The sequence below is a fragment of the Gouania willdenowi genome, chromosome 8 (assembly GCF_900634775.1).
Source record: "Gouania willdenowi chromosome 8, fGouWil2.1, whole genome shotgun sequence".
NCBI classification, from domain to species: Eukaryota; Metazoa; Chordata; class Actinopteri; order Blenniiformes; family Gobiesocidae; genus Gouania; species Gouania willdenowi.
This window is the reverse complement of record NC_041051.1, coordinates 5815549-5842829: the sequence shown is the minus strand read 5'-3', so window position 1 is coordinate 5842829 and position 27281 is coordinate 5815549. Positions and strand designations below refer to the sequence as shown.

The 27281-nt window shown below is 39.6% G+C and overlaps 1 protein-coding gene across 1 annotated transcript; it reads left to right on the top strand.

Annotated features, from left to right (window-relative positions):
* Positions 1 to 208: 208 nt before the first annotated feature.
* Positions 209 to 27281, top strand: LOC114467969 (jupiter microtubule associated homolog 1-like). Its single transcript, XM_028454532.1, has 5 exons — positions 209 to 556; positions 5022 to 5164; positions 19310 to 19458; positions 21505 to 21535; positions 26926 to 27281. Exons 1-5 carry the CDS (start codon positions 501 to 503, stop codon positions 27063 to 27065), a joined length of 519 nt encoding a protein of 172 aa, XP_028310333.1. The 5' UTR covers positions 209 to 500; the 3' UTR covers positions 27066 to 27281.

Genomic DNA, 27281 nt, shown 5'->3' with positions numbered 1-27281 from the left:
AAAAAAAGGGGGGGGGGGGGGCGATGACCCCCCTGTGGGGACCCCTAAAGGGAGCAGCCTAATAATAAGCCTAATTTGATCATTTTCAGAGTTTGTAAATCTAAGTAAACATGAGTGTGTTTTTATTTACCCACAAATAGTTAACATGTTTTAATATGGATGGATATTGATCATCAGATGACAGGAAATAACGCCCTCGGGATGTGGACTTCGGATCTCAGACTAGCCAACGAATCGACATTCCATCGATGGTTGGTTCCGTCCAATGAGAGTGAAGTTCTGCGCCCTCCTGTCCAATCAGCACTAGCCGTTTGCTGGTGGGCGGGTTCTGGTGGGCTGGCACCGCAGAACCAGTGGCTCTGGTGTCCGTAATGCGTCTCAGTTTCGGGTGGAGTCGACGGCTCCTCGCATCCCTGCAGCCACACAGGAGGACATTTTTACACCAACTTTTCACCCGCTGAGAAGCCGCTACTGCCGAGAGAGAAACAAACTACAGCGACATGACGACGACAACCACCTTCCAGGGAGTGGAGCCCAACGCTAAGAGCAGCTCCAGGTGAGCACGGAGCCGAAAAGCGAACAAAAGAAGCAGGGATGCGGCTAGCAAACGCCTCTGCTCGGAGGCAGCTCGGTCGTTACCCCGCTGTTCAGGCTGGTCTGGGGCTAAAGTGCTTCACAGCCCTCTTAATAGTTAATCTTGATTGATGCACCATAGGTTAGCATGTTTGGGCTCTGAGCTGCTGGAGAACCATGTGCTTTGGGTGGTTTGAGACTTATTTTACTAATTAAATCCACATATGCAGCTGACGGTTTATTCCCTTTGAATATACTCTATTTTCAGACAAATCTGTTTTTCTCAAGGTTTTTAAATCTCTGTTAGATGCAATAATAATCCAACACGTCATCAATAGAAAGGCCCCTAGATAATACAAACATCTATCATTTTATGTCTTTTAAAAGTTTGGAAGAACTATTTCATTACTTGTGATTTGATATTTGAGTCCTAGTACTTTAAGTTCATGATTACTTAGAGGTGAGATCACACTAGGACTCATTCTCCAAGCATGCAGTCAGTCCCTTCCTGTAAGTCATTAAATACCTCTGATGTATGCTTTATTATGGATTTTTCAAAGGCCAACTAAAGAGTTATTAGAAAAAGTCATTGCTGAGTGTGCATGTCTATTGATCAGTCATTTTGAGGTGGCATGCTGTTTTGGATGATGCTGGTGGGGCTTGGGTGGGGGCTTTGACCAAGCTAAGCCTGTAAATCTTCCCTCAGCTACTAAACCCCCCTCTACTGCTCATTTCAGACCAAATTGATCTGTTCAGAGCTTCATCTTTGGCAGAATTAGTTTCAAATCTTTGTAGGCCATCGAGGCCTCCAGCACTGCCTTATCAGACCTGCCATCTATAGGTTGTCTGCCCTGGTTTCACCTCACCAAACATCTTCTCCACCTTTGGAGAGTTATTATTTAGATTTTTATTTTCAGTTGGATTTTAGGGTGTGGTTCTACTTCCTCTATTAAATCCGTGTGGAAAACCATGAGCTCATTTTCTCAGGCCTCGATTAGGTAAAGTTACTGTCACAAAGTCTTTCAGATATTAGGCTCGACTAGGAAAGAAAACCAAGGGTTGTTCCTTTTTCAAGTTTCTTCCTTTGTATCAGAGCCTAAAGGGCAGATTTGTTTTTCTGACTCCCCTTGGTCTGACTGGCCCTGTGGACAGCTGCTCTGTGTGTCAGCTGGTGGCTTGAGGGACTCACAGAGACAAGGGTTTGCTAGAAGAAAAAAAAGAGGGAGGGGTCCAGTTTGCAAGCACATCGACGTCTGTCAGCCACCCCAACTGTCCTTCAACACAGCAGCAAAGCTACAGGGCTTTCCTCCTCATTACTGCGTGGCTTTTGTTCAGATTGCAGGGAAAGGAATGTCGGTGGAAAGTGGGCTTTGTTTGTCGTGCCCCAGCTTCCTATATTCTTCCAGAACAGTCTGAAAAGGAGCTGAGCCATTTAACTGTAGCCTTCAGACCCCTCACCTCTGCCATGGAGAAATCCAACCATCCACTGAGCATCAAAATTCAGATGTTTTAACTTGGCAACAACAGAAACACTCAGATAACAGCCCTGTGTGTGTGTCACTGCAGAGGAATCTCTGCCTAGAAGAGTCAGTGGCTAGTCGGCTAACTCACTGATTATGTGAGTGGAGTCAGCTGCATGCCAAAGATTGTCTGAAAGCCCAGCTTAAACATTGGAAACCGTGTGTGTGGTGTGATTTATGAAAGATTGGGGTGGAGCTAACCTGGCAAGAGCCAGATTGATGTGTAGCCCTCCCTCTAACTCGAGTTCTCCACATCGATCTGGGTCTGTGTCTAGCAGATCCTTTCGGAACCGGGGAGGGTCATGAACAGAATGTTTTAAGCTGATTGAGTGAAGTGCCTGTCCACCATGATTTGTTTTACCCAATCAAATGGTAACAAATGACGTCGTCATCGGCATGCGCCGCAGAGATGCTGCTACAACAACAACAAGGCTCTGCTTTGCCGTCTTTACCTTCCAAAAAAGCAAATCCGTGTATCATTTGTTCATTCGTTTTTCATTATGTAACGAAAACATGAAAAACGAAGAAAATTATTTGATATTTGTTTCCAAAACCAAAACGAACACCTTTATTCGTTTTCTCCATTACCGATTGGCCAAAGTACGTCACCCGGAAATGAAGCGTTACACATTCTGGGATATCTTTAGCTTTGCAACACTTAGGAGTCTCTAAATCCTCCAAAATGTCCGTGAGAAGGTTCTGTGCCCAACACCAGCTAAAGCTCAAAGGACACGTTTTGGATGCACAGTTGGAAGCAGCGATCTTGTCATGCCGAACTGCCGTTTAGCATAGTCGTAAATGTAAAATACCAACAATGGTAATAAATGTACATATAAAGACAAGACTAGCCATAGATGTAATAGGCCTATTAGTTGCATTAAGCCACTAATACATCTATACTGTACTGTAAACAAACAAGACGTTTATGAAGTGTCTTAAAACTCAGAATTTATCATCAATTTTATTTATTTATCCTCATCCTCCTTCACCTGCTCATTCATTCTCCGGCTACCACTGCACAAAAACATTAAAGGTCCAGTATTATGCTATCTTTCCCCCATCTCCATTTGTTCTAAGAACCCCAACAACATAGTATTTGAAGTCTATTTTCCCAAACTTGTCTGTTTTCTGGAGTTTTAGCCCTCTGAAAAGTCACTTTAAGAGCAATTCTCAAAACGGGCTGCGTGTCTGTAGACGCTAGCCACACACATCTGATCACTTGCGATTATCTTTTTCTGTGCACACACTTGTTATTGTTTTGAGCCAAAAAAACTGCACATTACAGTAAAACACATGGCTATTTAAGTGGCTATTGTGATTTTGAGTTAGACAAACCATGTTTTAGCATCCTCTCAGTGGCTGAACATCCTCTTCCTCCACAGAGACACACAAATTAATATCCTTACTAAAAAACTGCACCTTGATAGTGATGTGCCCCGGATTACACTATCATTTACAAACGCAGCCATACCCCCTCCTTCCGCTTACTACTCTCCGTCGTCCTGTTCCAAAAGTTGGAAGCCGTCCACAACTGAGTCCGGTGTTTGTGCTGTGAGCTTCTCATGCGGAGTTAGTGCCGCTAGGTCATCCATTTGATTGGAGATCATTCCAACATGATGAGGGACGGGAGGACAGGCTGATATCTTCACCTCCTTGCTCGGCGCTTTGCCCTATATCTCGCCACATCCCCACAGTTTCCTCCTCAGTGGGATGTCAGGTCTCGCTGTATAGGCTCAGGCTGGCATAGCATTAGCACGGAGTGCTAACAGCTGATGGGTGTAAACGATGGGGCAGCGGCTCCGAGCAGAGACTCCCGAAACGATCGCAGACACAAACAGCAGAAAAAGTAGTGCATTTTGGTCGTCCAGTAGTGCAGCTTGCATTTACATATACGGCAATAAAGTATAATATATCTTCTATTTTAAACCGTAGTGTTTGTTTTAGCTGTAAGATAGTTTAAGAGGGAGGAGCTCACATTGTAGGAGGCGTGTATTATGTAAATGTTAGGAGGAGAGAAGATTGTTAGGAGAATTAAGCATTAGGGATGTAACGATTAATCGTAAGGCAGTTAAAAATCGATTCATAGGTATCACGATTGACATCGATACTTTGAAAATTGAATCGCAGTACTTTTTTTAAACAGCAGAGGTCGCTATGTATTTCTCTTCTCTTGTCCAGCAATGTACCGGCGGGCGAAATCTGCTACTATTTTCTTTCTGGCTGCCTTCTACTCTTACATGTTAATGTTACATGTTAATAAATGATTCCTTACCCCTTTAGCACCGAAAGAATATTTGTAATATTACGTGAATATCTGTAAAAGTCACGTTTTTCTATTAGCTCTATCTGCTAGCATAGCATCTCTTCTTCACTGCTAGATTAGCTGCATGCCAACTGACCACTGGGTTACCAGCACCCTCTGCTGGTCCAAACAAATATCTGACGTAAATCAGTGCAATGACGGTTTTTTTTTGTTTTTTTTAAGTCCAATTGTTAAGGCACAAAATACATTTTCAGTTGCACTGAAAGAACTATTATCCAGTTTTGCATTGTTTACTATAGAACCAGAATTTAAATTAATAAGCTTCTTCTTCATTTGTATTATTCCTTTATTTATTTCATTCAAGATTTATTTTTAGTTAAATTGCATTGTTTTGAATAGTTTATCAAGGGATTCTTTTGACAATTAAAAATAAAAGGAAAATAATACAGTATTTTCTATTTTTTTTTTTCCAAATAAAATAAAGGAATGTTTTTCAGTCATCATTTGACTACAGTCCCATTTTGTAAAATAAATCGTGAGAGAATCGTATCGTGAACCCAGTATCGTGAATCGAATCGTATCGGGAGTTGAGTGAATCGTTACATCTCTAAGCATTATGGCTTGGAGTCTGAATATAGCCTAATCTGCCTTTTGTGTTTTTTAAGGGTACTACGACCCCCAGGTGGGGAAACCAGCTTCTCCTTTGGCACAGAGGAAAACACCACCCCTCAGCGCAAGAACAAGATGGCCTCGGCCATCTTTGCAGAACCAGACGACCCTCATGCTCATCGGAGGAACAATCCACCCAGTAACTGACTTCATTCACTACAGACAGTATCTGTACTCACAGGCTGCTTTATTAGGTTTCTCTTGTTTAACTTATTGAAAGCTGAGTCCAAAGTGTGTAGGGTGACTATATTTTGACTTTCATAAAAGAGGACACTCAGGCCGACCTCGGCATACTCAAAGTACTCAACTTTTTTTTTAAATCTACCTTGTAATGGTAAAATAAAAAATAGTAGATAATTAAGTTGTTATTGTCCATAAGGTTTAAAGATGAATTTCTGTCTTCATAACAAAGACTTAAAAAATGACTCAATGACATTTATTATGCATTATAACAATCTGTCCTTAAAAAATCATATGTATACCTTCTTAAAATTTCTCAATCATTGAAACAATAAGAAACATCTCCTCCCAGAAATGAAAAGAAATAATTTAAAAAAGAAAGAGTAAATAGTAATATTCATTACCGGTAAATATACACTTTAATAAATAACTGGCTCATTCATTTTCAAATCCCTCTCTGAACCTCCTAATGGAGGTTTTATCATCCAGGAGGCTCTTCTTGCTGAGATTTTTTAATTAAATTTACCAGAATTTAGTTTCTTTCAATCCATCTTGGTCTTTCTTCTCTTTTCCTCATGATTGACGATTTCATCAAATAAAGCGACATCTTTAATTTAGTTTAGTTTAGTTTATTTGTTTATTTGAGCAGTTAAAGTTCCGCTCAAAAGGAGTGGGCCGAAGCAAGAGCTTATAAGCGCCCACCCCCGAGATCATTACAATGAAAATAACATATCACACAGTACAAGGGAACAAATTACAAGGAATAAAGTACAAGAGCATAGGAACACAGCATGCACACAACACACAACATATCCGTTTGTGATTTAACCTTAGACATTATCAGTGATACATTTAGCACATCATATTTTGATTGTGATTTTACCTCTTTAGCAAAAGAGAACCTGTTACACATCAAAGTGGCTGTTTTACCACGGACTACACTTACAGAGCACTGTTTGAAATGTTCATATAATTAACAGAAGCGAAGCACAACTACAACAACAGTCTCATTTCATGTACGATGTCTGTGACAAGGCAAGTGACAAAAAGCGATAATTTCTTACTTACAGATGGTTGTCAATCAATGCCAAACGTAGTGAACATTCCTTAAAGTCACTAGTTATGTGTTAAAAGAACATTAATATACATATTATCCGTGATCTTGCTACTTCCCAATTGTCATTTCCATCCTTGATATGGTATTGATTTGTGCACAATTTTGCTTTCTTTTTTTTTTTTTTTTAGTGTACGATGAGTTATGTAATATTAATGATTCTGTCACATGTGAGTAGAATTACCGTAATGATATGATATACTGGATGTAAAGAACAACTCTCGCTTTCAGAAACTTCTCCAATAGAGCAAATATTAGCAGAGTTACAGTCATTTAAATTATCGTGTCCCCGTAGATGCGTTCAGGGTCCCTGGGAAACCCGGACGTTTTGATGAGTTTGTAAAAGCCAGCCGGACGGTGAAAAGTGGACAGGTAAATCCAAGCGTATGGTCACCCTAAATGTGTTTGTATAGAAGGTGAAGCATCAGATTATGTTAGGTAATTCAGGTATTTTTAACAGTATGTAGTAGCTGGTGGATGAATATTGATGCAGTATCATCTCAAAGCTGGTTTTTAAAGTAAGTGTAAAGTTAGTAAGATATTTCAGGGCCTTGTTGATGCTAGAGATCAGGATCAAACTGCACAGCTACTGTATAAACTTCCTCTAACCAAGTTAACAGAAGTCCATCTATACATAGAGAATAGAATACACCTTTATTGATCCCCAGAGAGGAAGTTCACTTTTGCATCAACACAATAAAAAAAGAGCAGATAGTAAGAAACAAAATAAATATTACTATGAGATGGATGGGCTTTTTATTTTTTTGCAAAATATGCTTGTTGAAGTCATAAGGAAAGCACTACATATTCCCGTAATATTACAGATATTCTTTTGGTGTTAAAGGGGTAAGGAATCATTTATGAACATGTTTAGGAGTAGAAGGCGGCTAGAAAGAAAGTATAAGATTAGTAGCAGATTCCGGCCACCGCCAACACTTTTAAACAAGAGAATGATAAATATAAATATAAAAAAAGTACTGCGATTCAATTTCCAGAATATCGATGTGAACCGTGATACCAATGAATCGATTTTTAACTGCCTTACGATTAATCTAATATTAACTCATTCAGTGCCAGCCATTTCCAGAAGGTTTACCCCCCTCAGTGCCAGCCATTTTTGAACATTTTGACTGATTTTTAAAGACCCACAGAATATTTTGTACTATGACTATCTGAGATCTGACACCAGATTCTGAAAGATTGAAGCCTCTACTTTAATCAGAAGTCTTTTGTTTTTGGCTTGTTTCATTCTTTTGTAATCAGCTGTTGAATAGAGCAAGTTCTACACATATCTTCAGTTTCAGAGCAAAAAGCTGAGAAAACTACATTTAAAAAAAAAAAAAAAAAGGTATTTTTTTTTTTTTTTGCTTCAGTGACAGCTCTCTAACATCTGAACATTGTTTCCATATATATATATATTTTTTTTTTAAAAAAAAACACAGACAGGGTTTTTTATGGCAAAATTATTAATATTTATCTATCTGGGTTGGAGTTGAATGGATTTTTTACTGTATTTTGGCGTTCCTCCAAGTTTCTCTCCCATCATTCTGCACACACACAACTTCCTCTTCCTCCTGGACATGCCGAGTCTCACTGCTTGTCTAGTTTGTTTTTTCGTTTTATCTCACCATCGCCACACTCTCCAATAGTCGACTAAAGTTCCACACATGCTCTGGTCAAGTGTGCGCTGCTGTGCGCTGGTGGGAACATCGACATTAACTCTCGTAGTGCCATTTTCTGTCTCGTTAACTAATTTCCTTTCCATCTGAGCCCTGCATCCAAAGGTGCGCTGCTACCACCTACTTGTCACCTATTATTTTGCTATCTGGCTCACAGTTGAGGCCCATCCACACCCCCGTCGATCACACAGACGTTACTTCCTCTCGACACGCAGTGCTGACTGTTTGGCCCGGTTAGTTGATGGTTTTATCTCACGATTGCAACATAATCAATAATCCACTCAGGTCCACACATGTTCTGTGTTAGTATGTGGTGCTGTGAGCTGCTGGGTACATCACAATATCACTCTGTAGTGCCATAATCCCACTCGTCCCTGCTTTTTCCTCCTTAGCTAAGGTAGCATCAGTGGCTAATCTCTCATCTAAAGGTGCGATGCTGCCACCTTCAGGGCACCAGTTGGTCACTACATCACATTACAGCTTAGATATTGATGAGGGACCTCCACCAGGGTGTTTTCGAGTAATCTCCATTAAAAAAGGCAAATGACGAGTTTTCTCGTCAATGGTACTGAGCGTTTGGATTTGAAATGACGAGTTATCTTGTCAATGGCACTGAGTGAGTTAATTGTGGCTAAATCCCAATAAAAGGGTTGAAACGGCTATTGACAACCATTGCTGGGGGGTTGGATTAATGCAAAGTAATGTGAATTTTCAGCTCTAGTTTTTCCCCCTCAGCAGGCTGCTCTGAGAGGTGAAAAATGTCTTCTTCTCCAAATTTTTAATTTCTGTGTATACAACACCATTGGAAAGCTTAGAATTCACACTTCAGAATCTGTAAATAACTCAAAACGCCCCCTTCCCGACATGTTCCTGGTTTTCTCATGGCTCGCCACATGTGATTCACAGAATAATGGAGAAAATTACTCATCAGTTGAGTTTCATTAGTACATATAGAACTAAAGACATGTAGGTTGTTCCTTACTCAGTTTAACAAATATATCTTTACCTACATGTACATACAGTGGTGTGAAAAAGTGTTTTCCACCATCCAGATTTCTTACTTTTTTGCATGTTTTCCACAATTAAATGTTGCAGATCATCAAACAAACTTAAATATTAAGATAACACAAGTAAACACAAAATGCAGTTTTTAAATGAAGCGTTTTATTAATGCGGAAGAAAAAATTTCAGCTACATGGCCCTGTGTGAAAGTTTTTGCCCCCCAGTTCCTGTTAAAACATAACTGTGGTTGATCACACCTGAGTTCAGTTTCTGTAGCCACACCCAGGCCTGATTACTGCACACCTGTTCTCCATCTAGAAATCACTTAAATATGACCTACATGACAAAGTGAAGTTGACCAAAAGATCCTCAAAAGCTATAGACATCATGCTGAGATCCAACGACATTCAGGAACAAATGAGAAAAAAGTAATTGAAATCTATCTGTCTGGAAAAGGTTAAAAAGCCATTTCTAAAGCTTTGGGACTCCAGTGAACTTCAGTGAGAGCCATTAATCCGCAAATGGCCAAAACACGGAATGACCGGCCAATATTACCCCAAGAGCGCAGCGACGACTCATCCAAGAGGTGACAAAAGACCCCACAACAACATCTAAAGAACTGCAAGCATCACTTGCCTCAGTTACGGTCAGTGTTGATGACTCCACCATAATAAAGAGACTGGGCAAAAATGGCCTGCATGGCATTCTGTTTCCACTGATCATTCTTGAGATGTTTCTACAGCCTAATTGGAGTCCACCTGTGGTAAATTTAGTTGATTGGACATGATTTGGAAAGGCACATACCTGTCTACATAAGGTCCCACAGTTAAGTGTATGTCAGACCACAAAACAAGCATGAAGTCGAAAGAATTGTCTGTAGACCTCCGAGACAGGATTGTCTCAAGGCACAGGTCTGGGGAAGGGTGCAGAACACTTTCTGCTGCTTTAAAGGTCCCAATGAGCACAGTGGCCTCCATCATCCGTAAATGGAAGAAGTTTGGAACCACCAGGACTCTTCCTAGAGCTGGCCGTTCCTCTAAACTGAGTGATCGGGGAAGAAGGGATTTAGTGACGGAGGTGACTAACAACCCGATGGTCACTCTGACAGAGCTCCAGGGTTCCTCTGTGGAGAGAGGAGAACCTTCCAGCAGGGCGACCATCGCTGCAGCACTCCACCAATCAGCCTGTATGGTAGAGTGGCCAGACGGAAGCCACTCCTTAGTAAAAGGCACATGTCAGCCTGCCTGGAGTTTGCCAAAAGGCACCTGAAAGACTCTCAGACCATGAGAAACAAAATTCTCTGGTCTGATGAGACAAAGATTGAACTATTTGGCATGAATGCCAAGCGTTATGTTTGGAGGACACCAGGCACCGCTCATCACCTGGCCAATACCATCCCTACAGTGAAGCATGGTGGTGGCAGCATCATGCTGTGGGGATGTTTTTCAGCAGCAGGAACCGGTAGACTAGTCAAGATTGAGGGAAAAATGACAACGACCCTACGCACACAGCCAAGATATCGAAGGAGTGGCTTCAGGACAACTCTGTGAATGTCCTAGAGTGGCCCAGCCAGAGCCCAGACTTGAATCCCATTGAACATCTCTGGAGGGATCTGAAAATGGTTGTGCACCAACGCTCCCCATCCAACCTGATGGAGCTCGAGAGGTTCTGGAAAGAGGAATGGGCCAAAGTGGCCACAGATACTGTAGATGTGCCAAGCTTGTGGCTTCATATTTCAAAAGACTTGAGGCCATAATTGCTGCCAAAGGTGCCACAACAAAGTACTGAGCAAAGGCTGTGAATACTTATGTACATGTTATATTTTCATTCTTTATTTCTAATAAATTTGCAAACATTTAAAAAAAATTTTTTTCATGTTGTCATGGGGTATTGTGTGTAGAATTTTGAGGAAAAAAAATTAATTGAATCCCTTTTGGAATAAGGCTGTAACATGATGAAATGTGGGACAAGCGAAGAGCTGTGAATATTTTCTATATGCACTGTATGATGGTGGCAGTGTGATGATCTGGGGCTGTTGCTGCTTCAAGACCTGGAAGACTTGCTGTGATCAATGGAAGCATGAATTCTGCTGTCCACCAAATATTGCTGATGGAGAATGTCCGGCCATCTGTTCGTGACCTCAAGCTGAAGCCAACTTGGGTTTTACAGCAGGACAATGATCCAAAACACACTAGCAGGTCCACCTCTGAATGGGTGAGGAAAAACAAAACGAAGACTTTAGAGTGGCTTAGTCAATGTCCTGACCTCAATCCTACTAAGATGCTGTGGCATGACCTTAAAAGGCTGGTTTTGCTAGAAAACCGTCCAATGTGGCTGAATTACAACAATTATGCAAAGATAAGTGGGCCAAAATTCCTCCTCAGCGTTGTAAAAGACTCACTGCAAGTTATTGGAAACACTTAATTGCAGTAGTTGCAGGGCGGCCCAACCAGTTATTAGGTTTAGGGGGCAAACACATTTTCACACAGGGCCATGTAGCTTTGGATTTTTTTCTTCCGTATTAATAAACCCTTAATTTTTCCCCAACGAATGGTTGGTTGAATGTGTTGCAAGTGGTATAAACAAACATGTCAAATGTTGCGCAAAATCTTGCACTACAAAAAGCAAATTGACGTCTGTCTATTCAACTAATCTAATCACTTGCCACACATTCAAATACCTGTTGAATGAGAAAAATTCTCAAGAAAAGGAGGGATATTTTCCCATAACATCATTGTAAGGGTATATTTTGTGTCATAAAGCTGTTGCCGTTTCAGGAAGTGAATTAGCTGCTTAGCTTAGAAAATTCTGATTCCATTCCTGCTTTTGAAACATACCAAAATAAAAACGTTTCAAGGATTACTTCAATAAATCCCTATTAGGCATTTCTGGCATGATTTGATGAAGTTTAGTTTGCCAGCAATTACATCAAATAAAAGAAAACCAAGGAAAATTTAAAATGGAAAATCAGAGGACCTAGACATGTTTGTGTTGTGAAAACAATTCAAATCTACAAGGAGGAGCAATAATTATTTACTTATTTTTATTCCTTACTCTTTACTTAAGAATGTGTGCAAACTGGGTTTTTACTTAATAGTTTTTCATTTTAATAACTTGTCGTAAAAAAACACCCCAGGAGAGAGCGAGAGAGCATAAAGGCCTGGAATACTCGGATAATGAACATTCAACTTGTACTGTAGCTTTAATATCAAATTAAAAAGGAATCAGTTTTAAAAATAAAAAGTGAGCAGAGATTATTTTTATTACTCAAAGACAAATGGGCATTATGCACACGTTGGCTTATGACCTTTACATAGTTCATTGTGCTTTTAATAAAGTTGGAAAGGTTTTTTCCCAATGTAATTAGCTTTATCTGTAATAATTTTAAAATGGACAAAATTAGGATTGAGTGTTTTGGCAAGCCCAAATATTAAATAGTATTTTCTTATAACTTAAATGAAAAAATAACTTGAAATTGTCCCACTTTTCCTATTTGACCAAATGATTCAACTAAAGACTGAAAGTCAGCAACTTGTAACATGTTTTCATGCTCACGTGAAGCAAAGCCTTCATGTGGATCTGTGGAGTGTTTTCAGCTGCTCACAGTAAAGCCTTCTCCTCCTGCAATGTTTCACCCAGCTTATGTTCACCAGACCTTCTCAGTTGTAGAATTGCATGGGGGACATTAAAGACACCAGGAATAGCTAAGTGTCTTTGATCACAATAGCCAGCCGCTAGTGGAACAACGGATCAAATAACTCACGGTTCGGATCGTACCACCATATTGAGTCGCGGATCAGATAATTTTTTGGATCAGCAAAAAAATAATAGACAACTTTTTTCTCATTTATTTTGTAGAATACTTAAGGCAAGGATTCTTTGCTTAATAAATAAAAACAACTTTCAACTCAAGATGTCCAATCAATGTGTGATTGAAATTTTAAATCACATAAAATGCAATATAAGGCATGATACCTACTTTCTTTAATGTAGACACTAGGAATGTGAATTTTTGGATGACTCATGATTCCGATTCTTAGGGTCACGATTCAATTCAAAATCGATTCTCGTTTTAACCGATTCTCGATTCAAATGATTTTTGATACAAAAATTGATACAATGCATAGTATTTTAAGGCAAATTATGGCATCAAAACCATACAGTTTGTATAAGATAATTTTAAATAAACTGATCAGAATCAGAATCAGAAATGTTTTATTTGCCATGTACAGTTTTAAGGACAGTACAAGGAATTTGACTTGGTGGTTGGTGCACAAAACAAACAACAAAAAGAAATAAAAACAAAACAACAAAGAACAACCCAGCAACAATAATAATAATAATAATGATAAATATAAAGGATGAGGGATAAATAAAGGATAGATAGAGAATAAAGGATAAATAGGATAAATATAAATATATATATACAGTGCAGCAGATATCAAGCTGGTGGAGGTGGTGATCGGGTGGGGGGGGGGGGGGGGGGGGGGGGGGGTGTGTTCATGTGGATGGTGGCAGAGGGAAAGAAGCTGTTTTTGTGTCTGGAGGTTCTGGTCCTGATGGACCGAAACCTCCTACCAGAAGGGAGAGATTGAAACAGTTTATGACCGGGGTGGGAGGGGTCGGCCACAATCTTTCCTGCACGCCTCAAAATCCTGGAGGCGTACAGGTCCTGGAGGGAGGGCAGATTGCAGCCGATGACCTTCTCTGCAGAGTGGATGATACGCTGCAGTCTGGCCTTGTCCTTGGCCGTAGCTGCAGCGTACCAAATGGTGATGGAGGAGCAGAGGATGGACTGGATGATGGAGCTGTAGAAGTTCACCATCATCTTTGTTGGCAGACTGAACTTCTTCAGCTGCCGCAGAAAGTACATCCTCTGCTGAGCTTTTTTGATAAGGGAGCTGATGTTCAGCTCCCACTTGAGGTCCTGAGTGATGATGGTCCCCAATGATGTAATCACACAAAGGCAAACTTAAGACAAAAGTTAACATTTATTCATGATTTTTTTAAGTTCATGAATTGATTCAGAATTGTGGATGATTAGAATTATGATTCTTATGTGAATCTATTTTTTTTTTTTTTTTTTTCCCCACCTCTAGTGGATAGTGAGTGAAAAACAAATATGCAATATAAGGCATGATACATTCTTCCTTTAGACATGGAAAACTAGCCTATGTCGATGTTGCTTCAAATGGGTCCATGCTCGATGTATTTCCACTCTTATATGGCTTTCTCGTGCCACACTGTCTACACACCGTAATGGATTTGTCCACCACCCTTCTTCCATCATCAGTGTATTTAACAGGAAAGCCAAAAGGCTCTCATACATGAGACTTAAAGCTGCAGTATTTTTGGCATCATTTGTTCAAAAATCCATAATATACTTTGAGCATATTGTAATCCAAAGTGTTCTGAGTGGACAGTGAATCTATTCCCCTTCTCCTGGCCCTGTAAATAAAGTTTATAAATCCAGGAGCGTGACGCTGGATGTCAGCCAATCAGAGATCTTTCTACAAACACGTGTGCTCCATGGGCTGTTTTGGGTGTTACTATTGGCTGCTCGACTGAAGTTAGGCACGTTCACGTACCATTGAGTAAAAGTGCAATGGTGGATGTTACAGCAGAAGTCTCCATTACAGCAAGCAGAAAAAGGCAGACCGAGGTGGAGAAGCAACAGAATAAAGGCACAAACACTGAGGAGGAACGGACCACTTTGGGTCCTTGCGGATCCCTGTGACTGTGCAGGGTCCGTCCCACTTAATGGTTTCAGAGGGAGAGTGATAACAGATGGGATAAATTGTGTGTAAACATAAGAGAAGCTTATTTAAGGTGAAGAGAACAGATGCAAGTCATTTTACAGTCTGGATGCGGAGTGGTGGTTGTCAGTCCGCTCTGAGCAGCAAGCAGCTGAGATCACATCCGCCACTGTGAGCTGTGTGCTGGGTGGTGGGGACAAGGTGAAGGCAGCAGCAACTGTTCAGGGCAGTAACTAACTACAGTGATACGTGCATTCCTGTCAGTCTCCAAAACACCAGAAAACTCTCCACTAGCACAAGATAAAGTCCATACATTTGTCACTAGTTTCCATGGAGAAAAATGTCCTTAAGAGCGTTCACAAAGACACCGGTATGGGAGGTTAAGTTTCAATTTCAAAACGGAGTGGAGGGATGATTCTACATACTGCAGCTTTAAATTATTTTTCTAACCTCCTCTGCTCCTCTGGTAATAATGACTACCGCTGTGCTTGACTCGTGTGGATTAAACATGCGCTCTCAGAGTGAACGCGTACAATTTTTTCTTTTCATCAACCAATATGCTGACCACGAGTGTGCGGAACCATGGAGAGGGATTCGTACGGATCAACGATGATCCATTGCACCATTACCAGCCGCAGAAGTGTTGCGCTCATTTTCATGTGTTCTGTGTTTGAACTCTTGTTGCAGATGACTGAGTAGTTTGCTTTTGCTCGCAGCCTCATGTGGATTCCTGTCCAAAGGACAAACATGCCTTTTAATATGCTTTTTACCATCCTGTACAATGGTGGGCTTTGTTTATGGTATGAAAGTACTTCAGCTTTGGTATATTTAGAAGCTACACTGTCATCACAAAGTCTGAGGCAGGCTGTCATCTCATCTTTGGAGTACAACTTAAGCACTTTGTGCTTTGTAAAAAAACATTTTCCCTCAAAATCCAAAACTTTGGGCTGACTCATGTCAATGTGATGAGACCAAGAGTGTCATGAAGACATCAACTTAAATAATATTTATCAATGTGGATTGTGTGTGCCATTACAAATCCAGGTTGCAGGCCTTTTAAGGGCAGTTTGCATGTTGTTACTGAGGGTGTGTGTGGTGTTCTCCTCCCTGTGAATGGACTGAAGGAGTAAATGAAATGTATGTGAAAGGTGTGACGTTGGATGGAAAGACGTGCAGGGAAGGCATTTGTTCCTTTAAAATTGACTAAACCTCTTTGTGTTTATAAGCGTGTGTTTATTTTGCTTTTTAGTTGCATGCATGCTCGTGTTTTTTCTGCACTCCCTTGCAAGTTGTGGTTTTGAAAGTTGCAGATTTCTTCAAGTGCACACAGTTATCTGGTAAATATAAGTTTTGTATGATGATTGTAGGTTTATATCATAGACCCAGGAGATGAATGCATGTCTAAGTAGTAGATGCTATGAACATAATGCATCTCCATCTAGCAAATCAATCCATCTTCATCTTCTTGCATTTCATATTAGCTGCCCTTTCTCCAGTGTACTGGTAATAAATGTGGTGCGTGTAATAAAGAAGCTCTTGTTGAGTGATAGAGATGCTCAGCAGTTCAGTCACTCCATTGACAACAATGGCCACTCCTACACTTCTTCATAGTCTGTTGTTCTTTGGAGACAAACACAGCTTGTGCCCTCTCTGGCCCTCTGCGATCACTCTGTTAGCCTATGTGGCTTCTTGTGTTAGCACAATGAGCTAACACTGGCTTTAATGGGCTTTATGTCCAAGGAGAATGGTAGCTCTGTAGACTTTCCTCAGGTTTTTTCACTGTCTTTGATCCAGTCTTTAGCTGGTTTTCCATTACTCTTGGAAATGCACAAAATATAAATAGCGCAAAAAAACTAGTATTGGAAACATCTGAATTTTGGGGGGGAAAACACTCATATTGCTATGAAGTTTTTACACTTCCATGAGGAGGTTTTTCAGTCGTTTCAATGTTGAAATGTGCCTCAAAAGCACAATGGAAACACTTTTTCCGCAATTACATGGTCACATGGTGTGACATACCTGGTCACATGACCACTTCTCTTTGAGAAAACATGGCGCGGACAGAAGAGGAGACTGAAACATTTCTTAGCACTGTACTTAAAAATGATTAGTGCCACATTAGACGTGAAATAACAAAGGAATGCATAGTGTTATAAGGAGGTTTGGAGCGTCCGTCTTCCTGCAGAGAAGATGAGATTTAATGAGTATTTGGAGGCTCCTTCCCAAAACAACCTTAAAGTGAAACGCGTGGCAGTTGGTTCTCCTCAGTTACTTTCTGTCTACGTTGATGTTTTGACATTGTTGAGAGATGGAGTATCTTTTCTTTCTTTGAGTCCTGGGACATTGGATTTATGTTCACTTGGGAAGATTTTTAATGCTTTCAGGCCTCACTGGTTTTATGTCCTGTTTAACTTGAATACAGGAATAAACTTAAAGGGTACCTGTAGTGGAAATGTATATAACAAAACACGTTTAATGTATTACCAATTACCAAATATTTAAACGCATTAAAATGACTTTTTAGATTGGTTTTATGCCTTGGGTCATAAACTGTGGGGAGCTGCCATTTTTGGACTTGATATGACATACACAGAAACAATTCTTTTGCATCTCTAAGTCAGTTAGCCAGACGTTGGCTCCATTACACACTTTAAATGTTTACGTTCAGATGGAATTCGGTGATATGTGCGGACCACTTCAAGCTGAGCTACTATGAGAGGGATCTGGGAGGGAGCTAAGCTAATTAGCTAAGCGGTAACACTTTACTTGAAATTTTATACATGAGGCTGACATTACTCTGTCATTATTATGAATAAGTTGTCATGAAGGCTGTCATTAAGTGTTGTTTATTACTCTAACTTTTCGTTACCCTAACCAAAAAATGCCAACATATTCCAAAGGTGTCATAATTTAGCGAACGACAGTTAATGACAGCCTTCATGGCACCTTATTCATGCTAATGACAGATAATGACACTGCAATATCAGCATTATGTATAAAACTTCAAGTAACGTGTTACCGGCTATGTCAGCAATCAGAGGCGGTCCCGACAGAATTCCTCCACAGAAAGTCTCAATGCAGCTTGTAAACGTACTTGGCGCATCATCCCGTCAGTGTACAGATATCTGCAGGCAGTTGCTGAGAAAGGTGATTTTTAATCCTGAAGGAGAACTTGCACACGGCTGCTTCACGCACAGAGCGAACTGAAAAACTACACTTCCCACAATGTACACAGACCTTACGCGCCTCTACCTCCAGAGATGACAAGTAATGAAGTACAAATACTTTGTTAGTGTACTTAAGTAAAGTACAGATATATATTTAAAAAACTACTTGAAGGTAACATATTGCATTTATATCCATGTGCCAGTTTTCTACAGGTTCTTAAAGAAATAAAAGATGTAGAATTTATTTGCTGGTTTAAAAACCCTGTCATATTTATTATTGAAGGGACATTTGTTTTACTTTTTCACTTAAGTACATTTAGTAGCATGTACTTTTGAACTTTTACTCAAGTAAGGGAGCAACTTCAGTACTTTTACTTATACCAGAGTTATGTTTTATTCAAAAAGTGTCTATACTTGAGTACTGAAGACTAGTACATTTTCCACCTCTATCTACCTCCCACAATGCACCATTTCTTTGAAGCAACTAGTCAGGCTGATCAACAAACGTGCGTCATATCCTGACCAAAATCGCAACTCTCCATAAATTATGCCAGAAGGTATGAAATCATTCTAAAATGTCCTTTTAATGTGTTTTTATTTATATATATATATAAAAAGGTGCACAAATTTTGTTTATTGGTGATACATTTTTGTTGAATACATTTCCACTACAGGTGCCCTTTAAGAATATAGAAGGTATAAGCTTCTTAAAGGGCCCATGTTACGCTAAATGGACTTTTTTGTGCTTTAAACATCATATTATTATTATTATGGCTTCATACACATGCCCAAAGTGTTTTTTTCATTGATTTCCTCAATCGTTAGTTAGAGGGTGATTTGCTCCTTTCTTACTGCAGGGCGAGCCCAAACACCTCGCTCTTATTTGATGATGCATTCCCACTATGACGAATTTGACGCGGCACTGAGCTGGAGAAGCCACGCCTCCAGGAAGCCCTCTGCCATGATTGACATGTAAACAGACACGCCCACAAATGTGCGCATTGAGCATGAGCTCGACTAGGGAGTAGGTGTGAGGAGGACGGGCTGTCCTCTAGCCCTACGTGGGGAGAATGAAGTCATTGTCCTGTCTATAGACACGCCCACTCATGAATATGCATAACGAGGCCACAAATCAGCCTGTTTGTGTAGAGTTGCTCAGAAAGTTACTTTTTAAAGGCTAAAATTCTGGAAAACAGGCGAGTTTGGGAAAATAAACCACAAATACTATGTTTTTGGGGTTTTTAGAACAAATGGAGATGGGTGAAAAATAGCATGACATGGGACCTTTAAGAAATGTAGATTCCTGTGTTGTATATACCCATGTGGAAACATTTTTAATCCTTCTCTTAAAGACCTTTTCCCGCTGTCTGTTTCTTTTCCACTCAGCTGGAGCAGCATCAGGGACGCTGTGCGGGGAGCCCTCGGCCCCTCTGAGGCGGTGCCAGCAGCCTCTTCTCTTCCCTAAGAACCCTCAGCCAGAGTTGACCACCATCCACAACTCCGGAGCCGCCATGGTCTGGAACCAGAAACCAGACGTACGTGTTATTTTTAGTTTCTGAGTGTGTTATCAAAACACAGCCAAGGCCAAGTTTGGGTTTGAAAAAGCTGCGAGTGGTGGAAAGTTCAGGGTGGATGACTGCATGTATTTTTTTGAAAGTGACACTGGATGCTGGATTAATATCCCACAGAGATCCCAGTTTGTGATCCAGTTGAGGTTTGGCTTTTGTTCTGTAAAACAGCCACTCATGACAGGGTTTAGAGTTTCAAAATGGAGCAAATTGAATAAAGACACAGTGAAACTGTGTCAGTTAAGCAATAATCGAGGAGGTCAGTGTTCAAACAAAGGCGTCGCTCACCTACCAGGAGCACACAAACATATGCCTGGGGTTAGAAATCTGAACGGAGTAAAACACTGTCACAAAAGCATCCAAACTCCTCAGTGACCAGGTTTGGGGTCAATTACATTATGAAATTACAATGATGTCTTCAATTATCCATGTTCAGTTACAACTGAACTACGTCATTTTTTCCCAATTAAAATGATTATTTTTTTCCCCTAAAAGTCGATTACAATTACATTCTTACTTACTAAAGTTAAATTACAATTAATCACAATCACTGAGCATTTGATGTATAAGTTCATAAAACTTAAACTGCCTCTTGTGTTAGCTTTCTGTTAGCATCTCATGATAATGGGTCAGTTTTGACCCATGTCTTAAATCAGCTGTAAAATACACAGTTTGTCTAATTTGTTTCTCATCTCTTGGTTACCTTGTTAGGCTTCTCTATCCATTAAAATATTGGTATTAATATTTCTGGTGTGGGCGTCTGAGCCTTTTTTCCTGTCAGTATACCCATCAGTTTTTTTAAAATGGTAAAATTATTCTCAATAGAACTAACAGTAAACTTAATAGGAAACATATCTTAATAATTATTAACTACATACAGTATATGCAAGCCATAAAACTGTAACATGGTTTCCCAGTTTTGCATTTAGTTACATTGTAAATGACAGTTTTATAGAATTGCCACTTACAGTTATAAAGTCAATTTTCTAAACTCAATTAAAATTCAATTACGATTACAACAGCAACAGATCTTTCCATTTAGATTACAATTATAATTGTCATAATTGTAACTAGAATTTTGGCATTTCCTGAATAAAAAGCAAGTGAGGATGCAGGTACTGGCCCGCATAAGCAAATTCGGAAGATCCATCTATTTTGCGACCTTGCTCACTCAAAACAGCATTATTTTAGCATGTTAGCAGTAGCATTAGCTAGCATTAACATTAGGCATATTTTAGCATTAGCATAAGTTAGAATTAGCATTAACCTACCATTAACATTAGCCCAGCAATAGCATTAGCATAACTTAGTGTTAGCATTTGCATTAGCTTAGCCTTAGCATTAGCCCAGCAATAGCATTAATCTAACTTAACCATTAGCATAGCATTAACCTAACAATGGCATTAGCATTAGTTCACCATTAGCATTAACCTAGCGTTTGCACTAACCTAGCATTAGCTGAACATTAGTAATAAGGTTTGAAAAGGTTGAAATGGGTTGAAGGTGTTATCTGAAAGTGCACAGACAGCTGAACATGTTAAAGGTCGAATGGTTGAAATCAGTTGAAGAATGACTGAACAGCTGAAAGTTTAAAATGTTGAAAATGTGGATGGGAAAATGAAAAGTTCAATAAGTTTAAAAGTTATATATATATATATAAAAAAAAAAGCTAATTCATTGCAGAATGTCCAGAAATTTTGAACATTTTGACACCAAACTTGTTGGAATCGGTTGAAAAATGTTGAAAGAAGAAGAAAAATAATTTCCAGAATAAATTTTAAGGATAACAATAGTAAGGATGCAGGGGGCATCCTTACTAATTAATTACAATTACAATTACAATTATAATTGACCCCCAACCCTGACGGCGATGTTCTTTTTGAAGCTTTTGAGCATTATTTATTTTCTTTTTTGGCTCAGTGCATAACATTTGAAATGTGTTTCTTTCTAAAGCAGCAGCTCAGCAGAGGATCTGTTTCACCCAATGATTGTACAGTTCTATCTTTATTGCAGGGTGAAAACGGCCAAGAACAAGCGAGCGAGGGTGAGTAGCTCAAATTCTTGAGAATGGTTTCAACTTTCTGTCACACAGCCTATGTCTGAACAGCGTTGTATGACTTCAATTACTCTGTGAAAAATCCACCAGTTCTCTGTGCCTGTGAAGAACCTGATTATGGCTGCTGGTTGTCACACATTCTGCGATTGGCAGCACACACACACGCTCACTCTTTCACTGTCAACATCACGTGATCTCTTTGATGTGGGTCTGTAGTCTGGCAGCTGTTCTCTGAGGAAGGCCTCACTTAGTATGAAGCGCTTTTTATGAACCTCCAGGTGCGTGTTTGTCAGAGAGTGGCTGGCTCTGCTTATAATGGAGGGTTAGACCGCAGAGCGCTTTGAAAATGCCTAAATTAAAGCTCGCTTTCTATGAAACATTTGGACAACATTAAATTGTGTTTTCCCACTTTGATGCATGCTGTGTATGTTTATCTGAAAGATATATTTAAAAGCTTTATTTTAACCATTTGAGTCAACAAATGACACGTGTGGTTGCAGCCATCGCAGAGAATTATTTCGAACAACAGCTTAGAAATGTGCAGTCAACATATTTATGACTACCGGTCATACAGACCTGATGTCTGTGGCAGGAGGCCAATAACACTAATTGATACAGACAGGACAAGTCATCCTTCTGTTTTATTAGGATGATACACATCAGCAGATCTCCAATAAAGTGCCCGGAAATGTGCCCTTAAACCCAGAGGGAGTCAAAGCATTAAAGTAACTGATTGAACATGCATTTGTTCACATTTGTTTTGTTTGATTAAAAGGGTTAGGGTTAGGACATTGTTTAGGACATTATTTGATTGTTTGATATAAGTTTCCTTATATCAGTAAGATAATAAACAAGCTGAAAATGGTTATTTTTTTTGCCAACAAAGTCAGTGGATAAATGATTGTAGTGGATAGTCGACCACTGTCATTAGTAGATGATGTGGGCGGGGCTAGAAGCTCAATTTATGAACTGCTTTGCTACTATTTTAAACTAAAATCATCAGCTTCATCAGTTGCTCTTTTTATTTCATGTCAACTGTTTTGCAGTGTTCAGTTTCCACTTCTCTGGAATGTTCTGTACGACGTGCTGTTTTTTTTTATTGTTTTAGAAAGCATGAAATATGTTTGTAGGGATGTAACGATTAATCGTAAGGCAGTTAAAAATCGATTCATAGGTATCACGATTGACGTCGATACTTTGAAAATTTAATTGCAATACTTTTTTAAACAGCAGAGGGCGCTATATATTTATCCCTTCTCTTGTCTAGCAGTGTACTCAGCGGGTGGAATCTGCTACTACTTTCTTTCTGGCCGTCTTCTACTCTTAAACATGTTTATAAATGATTCCTTACCCCTTTAGCACCGAAAGAATATCTGTAATATTACGTGAATATCTGTAAAAGTCACATTTTTCTATTAGCTCTGTCTGCTAGCATAGCATCTCTTCTTTACTGCAAGATATCTGCATGCATTTTTTAAAAGTCCAATTGTTAAGGCACAAAATACATTTTCAGTTGCACTTTTAAAAAGAAAAAAAAACTATTGTGCAGTTTTGCATTGTTTACTATAGAACCAGAATTTAGATGAATAGGCTTCGTCTTCATTTGTATTATTCCTTTGTTTATTTCATTCAAGATTTTTTTTTAGTTAAATTGTATTGTTTTGACTAGTTTATCAAGGGATTCTTTTGACAATGAAAAATAAAAGGAAAATAATAAAGTATTTTCTAGTTTTTTTCCCCAAAAAAATAAAGGAATATTTTTCAGTCATTATTTGTCTACTGTCCCATTTTGTAAAATAAATCGTGAGAGAAGTGTATCGTGAACCCAGTATCATGAATTGAATCGTATCGGGAGTTGAGTGAATCGTTACATCCCTATGTCTTACTTAAATTTAAGTGTGTGCTTTTTGAACCATGCAATTATTGTGCATTATGTCAGCACTTAGTGATGGATATAATAACACAAATTTGTTGTTTGAGCTCATTTATTGTTTTCATTGATTCAGTTATATACCAAAAACCATTTAAATGGAAAAATGTTACTTCTTGCATCAAATTGTTAGGCCATTAATTTAGATTAATCAAGATAAATTAATTACAAAGTCTCTAATTAGATTATTTTTTTAATGGAGTCCCACCACTAATAATAATATTAGTAAAGTATTTCTCTTTTGATTTTCAATTGTAGCTTAAAAATCCCAGGCCTAATTTATCTGTATAACTAAACAACAACAAAGAGTGGTTTTTTTTCTGTCGTTTACCGTGCACCATGTGATGGACTGTCGCCCTGTTCAGGGTGTGTCCCCGCCCGTTTAAAAGTCTGAACAAAAAGGCCGCGGAACTGTGGCGTGCAGCGCGTTTCCAGAGGGACACTTTAAAGAGAGCACCACAATAATGAAGCATGGATGTGCGGTAGTTAAGACCAGCCCCGTGCAGCTTAAAATCTTTAATGTCCACGGTAGAAGTGAACTGGACAAAAGCCACGCTGTATGTAAAGCTCTGTTACACTAAAACTAAGTACTTTGGGAACACAACGGACATGAGAAGCCCTATTCACCCGGAGTAGGAGGCAAAGTCGGCTGCTGCTGTGGCTCAAAGTACCTCTGCTAACCAGAGAACAATCGAACAAGTCACAACAAAGCTTCCACCCTCTTCGGAAAAGGTAAAGTGAATTAACAAGTCGATTTATTGCTCAGGATTTAAGTCCTTACTTGGTCGTGGAAAGATATCGCATCTCTTCTCTACAGTACGTTACTGATACGGCCTTCCCGAAGCTTTACAACCAACCAAAACAAGTCATAGCATCGCTGCAGAAAGCGGGTTGGATAGCAGTGACTTGATGTGTGGACAGCTTATAACCGCGCACTTTATCTCTAATGACTGGAAGCTAATGTCATGTCATTTTTTCCCCCTTTTTTTTAATTGAAGTTATGTTACAAGAAAGGCTGCTACTACCTTTGTTTCTAACTACATACAATATATATATTTATACAGTGCGTGGACACAGTGAATACAACAGATATTTTGTGAATAAAACATGCATCAAAATACATTAATACTCGCTTTAGAATCGAATCGAAGCCCCTTGAATTGTAATCGAATCAAATCGAATCGTGAGGTGCCTAAAGATTCCCACCCCTATGGTTAACCCAGTTATGCTTGAAAAACAAAGTCACATGTGAAACTGAGACCATTTTAAAAAAATACTGTGATATGACTTTTTGTTCGTGCTACCCAACGCTATAATGCATTATCCTATTCTGAGGTCACAAGAACATTTTTAGGTTCAGGTTGAAACAATGTGTGCCAGAACAAACCCCGTCTCATTAAGAGTGGAGGACCAATAGTGTTTATCCTTTGTGTTTATGTTGGTATAGATGTCATCCATCATTAGTCAGGGACAGTTTTTAGCAGTTCTTTATGGCAGAGTTTCTCAACCTTTTAAGCAGGACCCCATTTGGAGACACTGAGAAGGGGTCGCCAGATGGTTTCAAGAAACTAAGAATATATGTTTTTTACAATTTAAGCCCATTTTCTGTTATTTTTACCCCTTTTCTGCAACTACACCAAACTTGCCGTATTTGAACCCATTTCCTTCACTTTTAATGCATTTTTGCTACATTACTCACATTTCTGCCACTTCTCCATCAAATTTCAATGTATTTTTTGCACATTTTTTTCATGTTCAAGACGTTTTCAGCTCTTCCAAACCCTTTCCACCACTTTGTAACCTAATGTCACATATGTTGACCCATTATTGTCACTTTTAACCTCTTTTCACCATATATCATGCTTTTTTTGCCAATTGAACCACTTTCACAATTTCTCATGCTAGTTTAAACTAATTATTGACACTTTGAAGTTTAACCCTTTTTACAACTTCTTGGTGCAGTTTTTGCCCACTCTAATTTGCAACTTTTAACCATTTTTGTGGTTTGTAAAATCCTATTTCACCACCTTTTCCACCATTTTTTTGTCACTTTTAACCCATTTTATACCTGATTATAACAAGGATTTACTTGTTTGAGATGACTATAAACTATGGCCCAAATAATAATAAACTGAACAACAGTGAATATTATTAAGATGAATAAATAAATGTGGTTATCACAGATTTATAGAATAGAAGGCTTTCATTGTCATCATACACAATGTACAACAAAATTAAAGGACAACTCTGGTGGTGCAAGAGTACAGGTATAAAGAAAGTATATAATAAAATTAAATCATAATAAGCTTGTAAAAATATGAAATAAAATCAAATGTACAGTAGGAGAGCTTTATAGCAGCAATGGGAATAAATATATATATTGGACATTGAAGAGTGACTGAAACATTTGAACAGGATGTGATTACTGTATGTTCAGTACCCTGATTGCATTCAGATAAAGTGTTAGTGAATCTGGAAGTGCATGCCTTGATGGACCTGTACCTCTTCCCTGAGGGCACCAGTGAGAACAGGGTGTACCCGGGGTGTGAACTGTCACAGGTGATACTTGTGGCCCTACGCAGACATCTGCTGTTGTAGATGTCTGACGGAGAGGATAGCTGCACTCAGCTGATGCTCTGTGCTGACTTCCTGACCCTCTCCAGAGCCTTCTTGTCAGCCTGAGAGTTGCTCCTGAACCACACCAGGATGTTGTGGGTGAGGATGCACTCTACAGAACACCTGTAGAAGGACAGCAGCAGGTCTCGGGACACGTTGACACTTCTCAGTGACCTTAAAAAGTACAGGTGCTGCTGTGCCTTTTTTTACCAGGGCATTGGTGTTGGTGCCCTACGTGAGGTCCTGTGAAATGTACATTCCTAGAAACCTGAAGTCACTGACCCGCTCCACCAGGCACTCTCGGAGGAGAAGAGGGGTGGAGTGCCTGGTTATTGAGGGAGCACCAGGCAGTGAGGTTCCTCTCTGTAGGCCGTCTCATCGTTGTTGTGAATCAGCCCAACCACAGTAGTGTCATTCGCAAATTTTATGAGAACGTTGCTGCTGTGAATTGGTGCACAGTCATGGGTGTACAGCAACAGAGAACAGGGTGGTGTGACTATCGTTTTGCTGACTTTATGATTGGGCCCCAAAATGCTCTCCCTTTATCCCCCTTATAGATGGCCCTGTCTCCACATGACTGTTCTTCAATGTTCATGTCTGTGTTTAACCACCTTCAGCTACAGTGGGGGTCCCTGCTCTCTGGAACCTTTTTTTTGGTGGTCTGGGGCTGAAAAGGTTGAGAACCACTTCTTTAAGGAACCATTTTCTCTGGGTTTTCTTCTAATTTTTCTCACTTTGTTTAACATTTAGATTTGAAAGTCGTGTTTTTCTGTATCTAATCTTTTTCTTTCACTGAAAACTTGTGATAAATGTTGTTTTATCTGTGCTGCAGAGTTTTCCAACAATGTGGAGGGCGAACAAGATCAGCAGAGGGAGACATCAGATCCCTCAGACCCGTCGGGAGGGGCCAACAACGGCTCAGGAGGACGAAGACATCCTCCTGGTGGAAAGTCCAGCCTGATTCTGGGCTGAGGACGCTCCACTTTTTCTCTTTTTTGTTTTCCATTCAAACAATTTTTTATTTTTGAAAGACAAAGACCCCTACCACTCTCTCCCTCATCATCATGGTCTCACCTCAGCCCCTCAGCCTCCCACTTCACACACATTTGTGCTGTTAACGTCCTTGGCCGATGGAGTCCTCTCCCCTCACCCTCAAACCTTTTGTTTTGATCCTATTTTCTATTAAAA

Coding starts and splice junctions, on each gene's coding strand:
- LOC114467969 (XM_028454532.1), top strand. CDS start 501: ATGACGACGACAACCACCTTCCAGGGAGTGGAGCCCAACGCTAAGAGC. Junction 5,165..19,309: donor TCGGAGGAACAATCCACCCA/GTAACTGACTTC, acceptor TTTTCCACTCAG/CTGGAGCAGCATCAGGGACG. Junction 21,536..26,925: donor CCAAGAACAAGCGAGCGAGG/GTGAGTAGCTCA, acceptor TCTGTGCTGCAG/AGTTTTCCAACAATGTGGAG.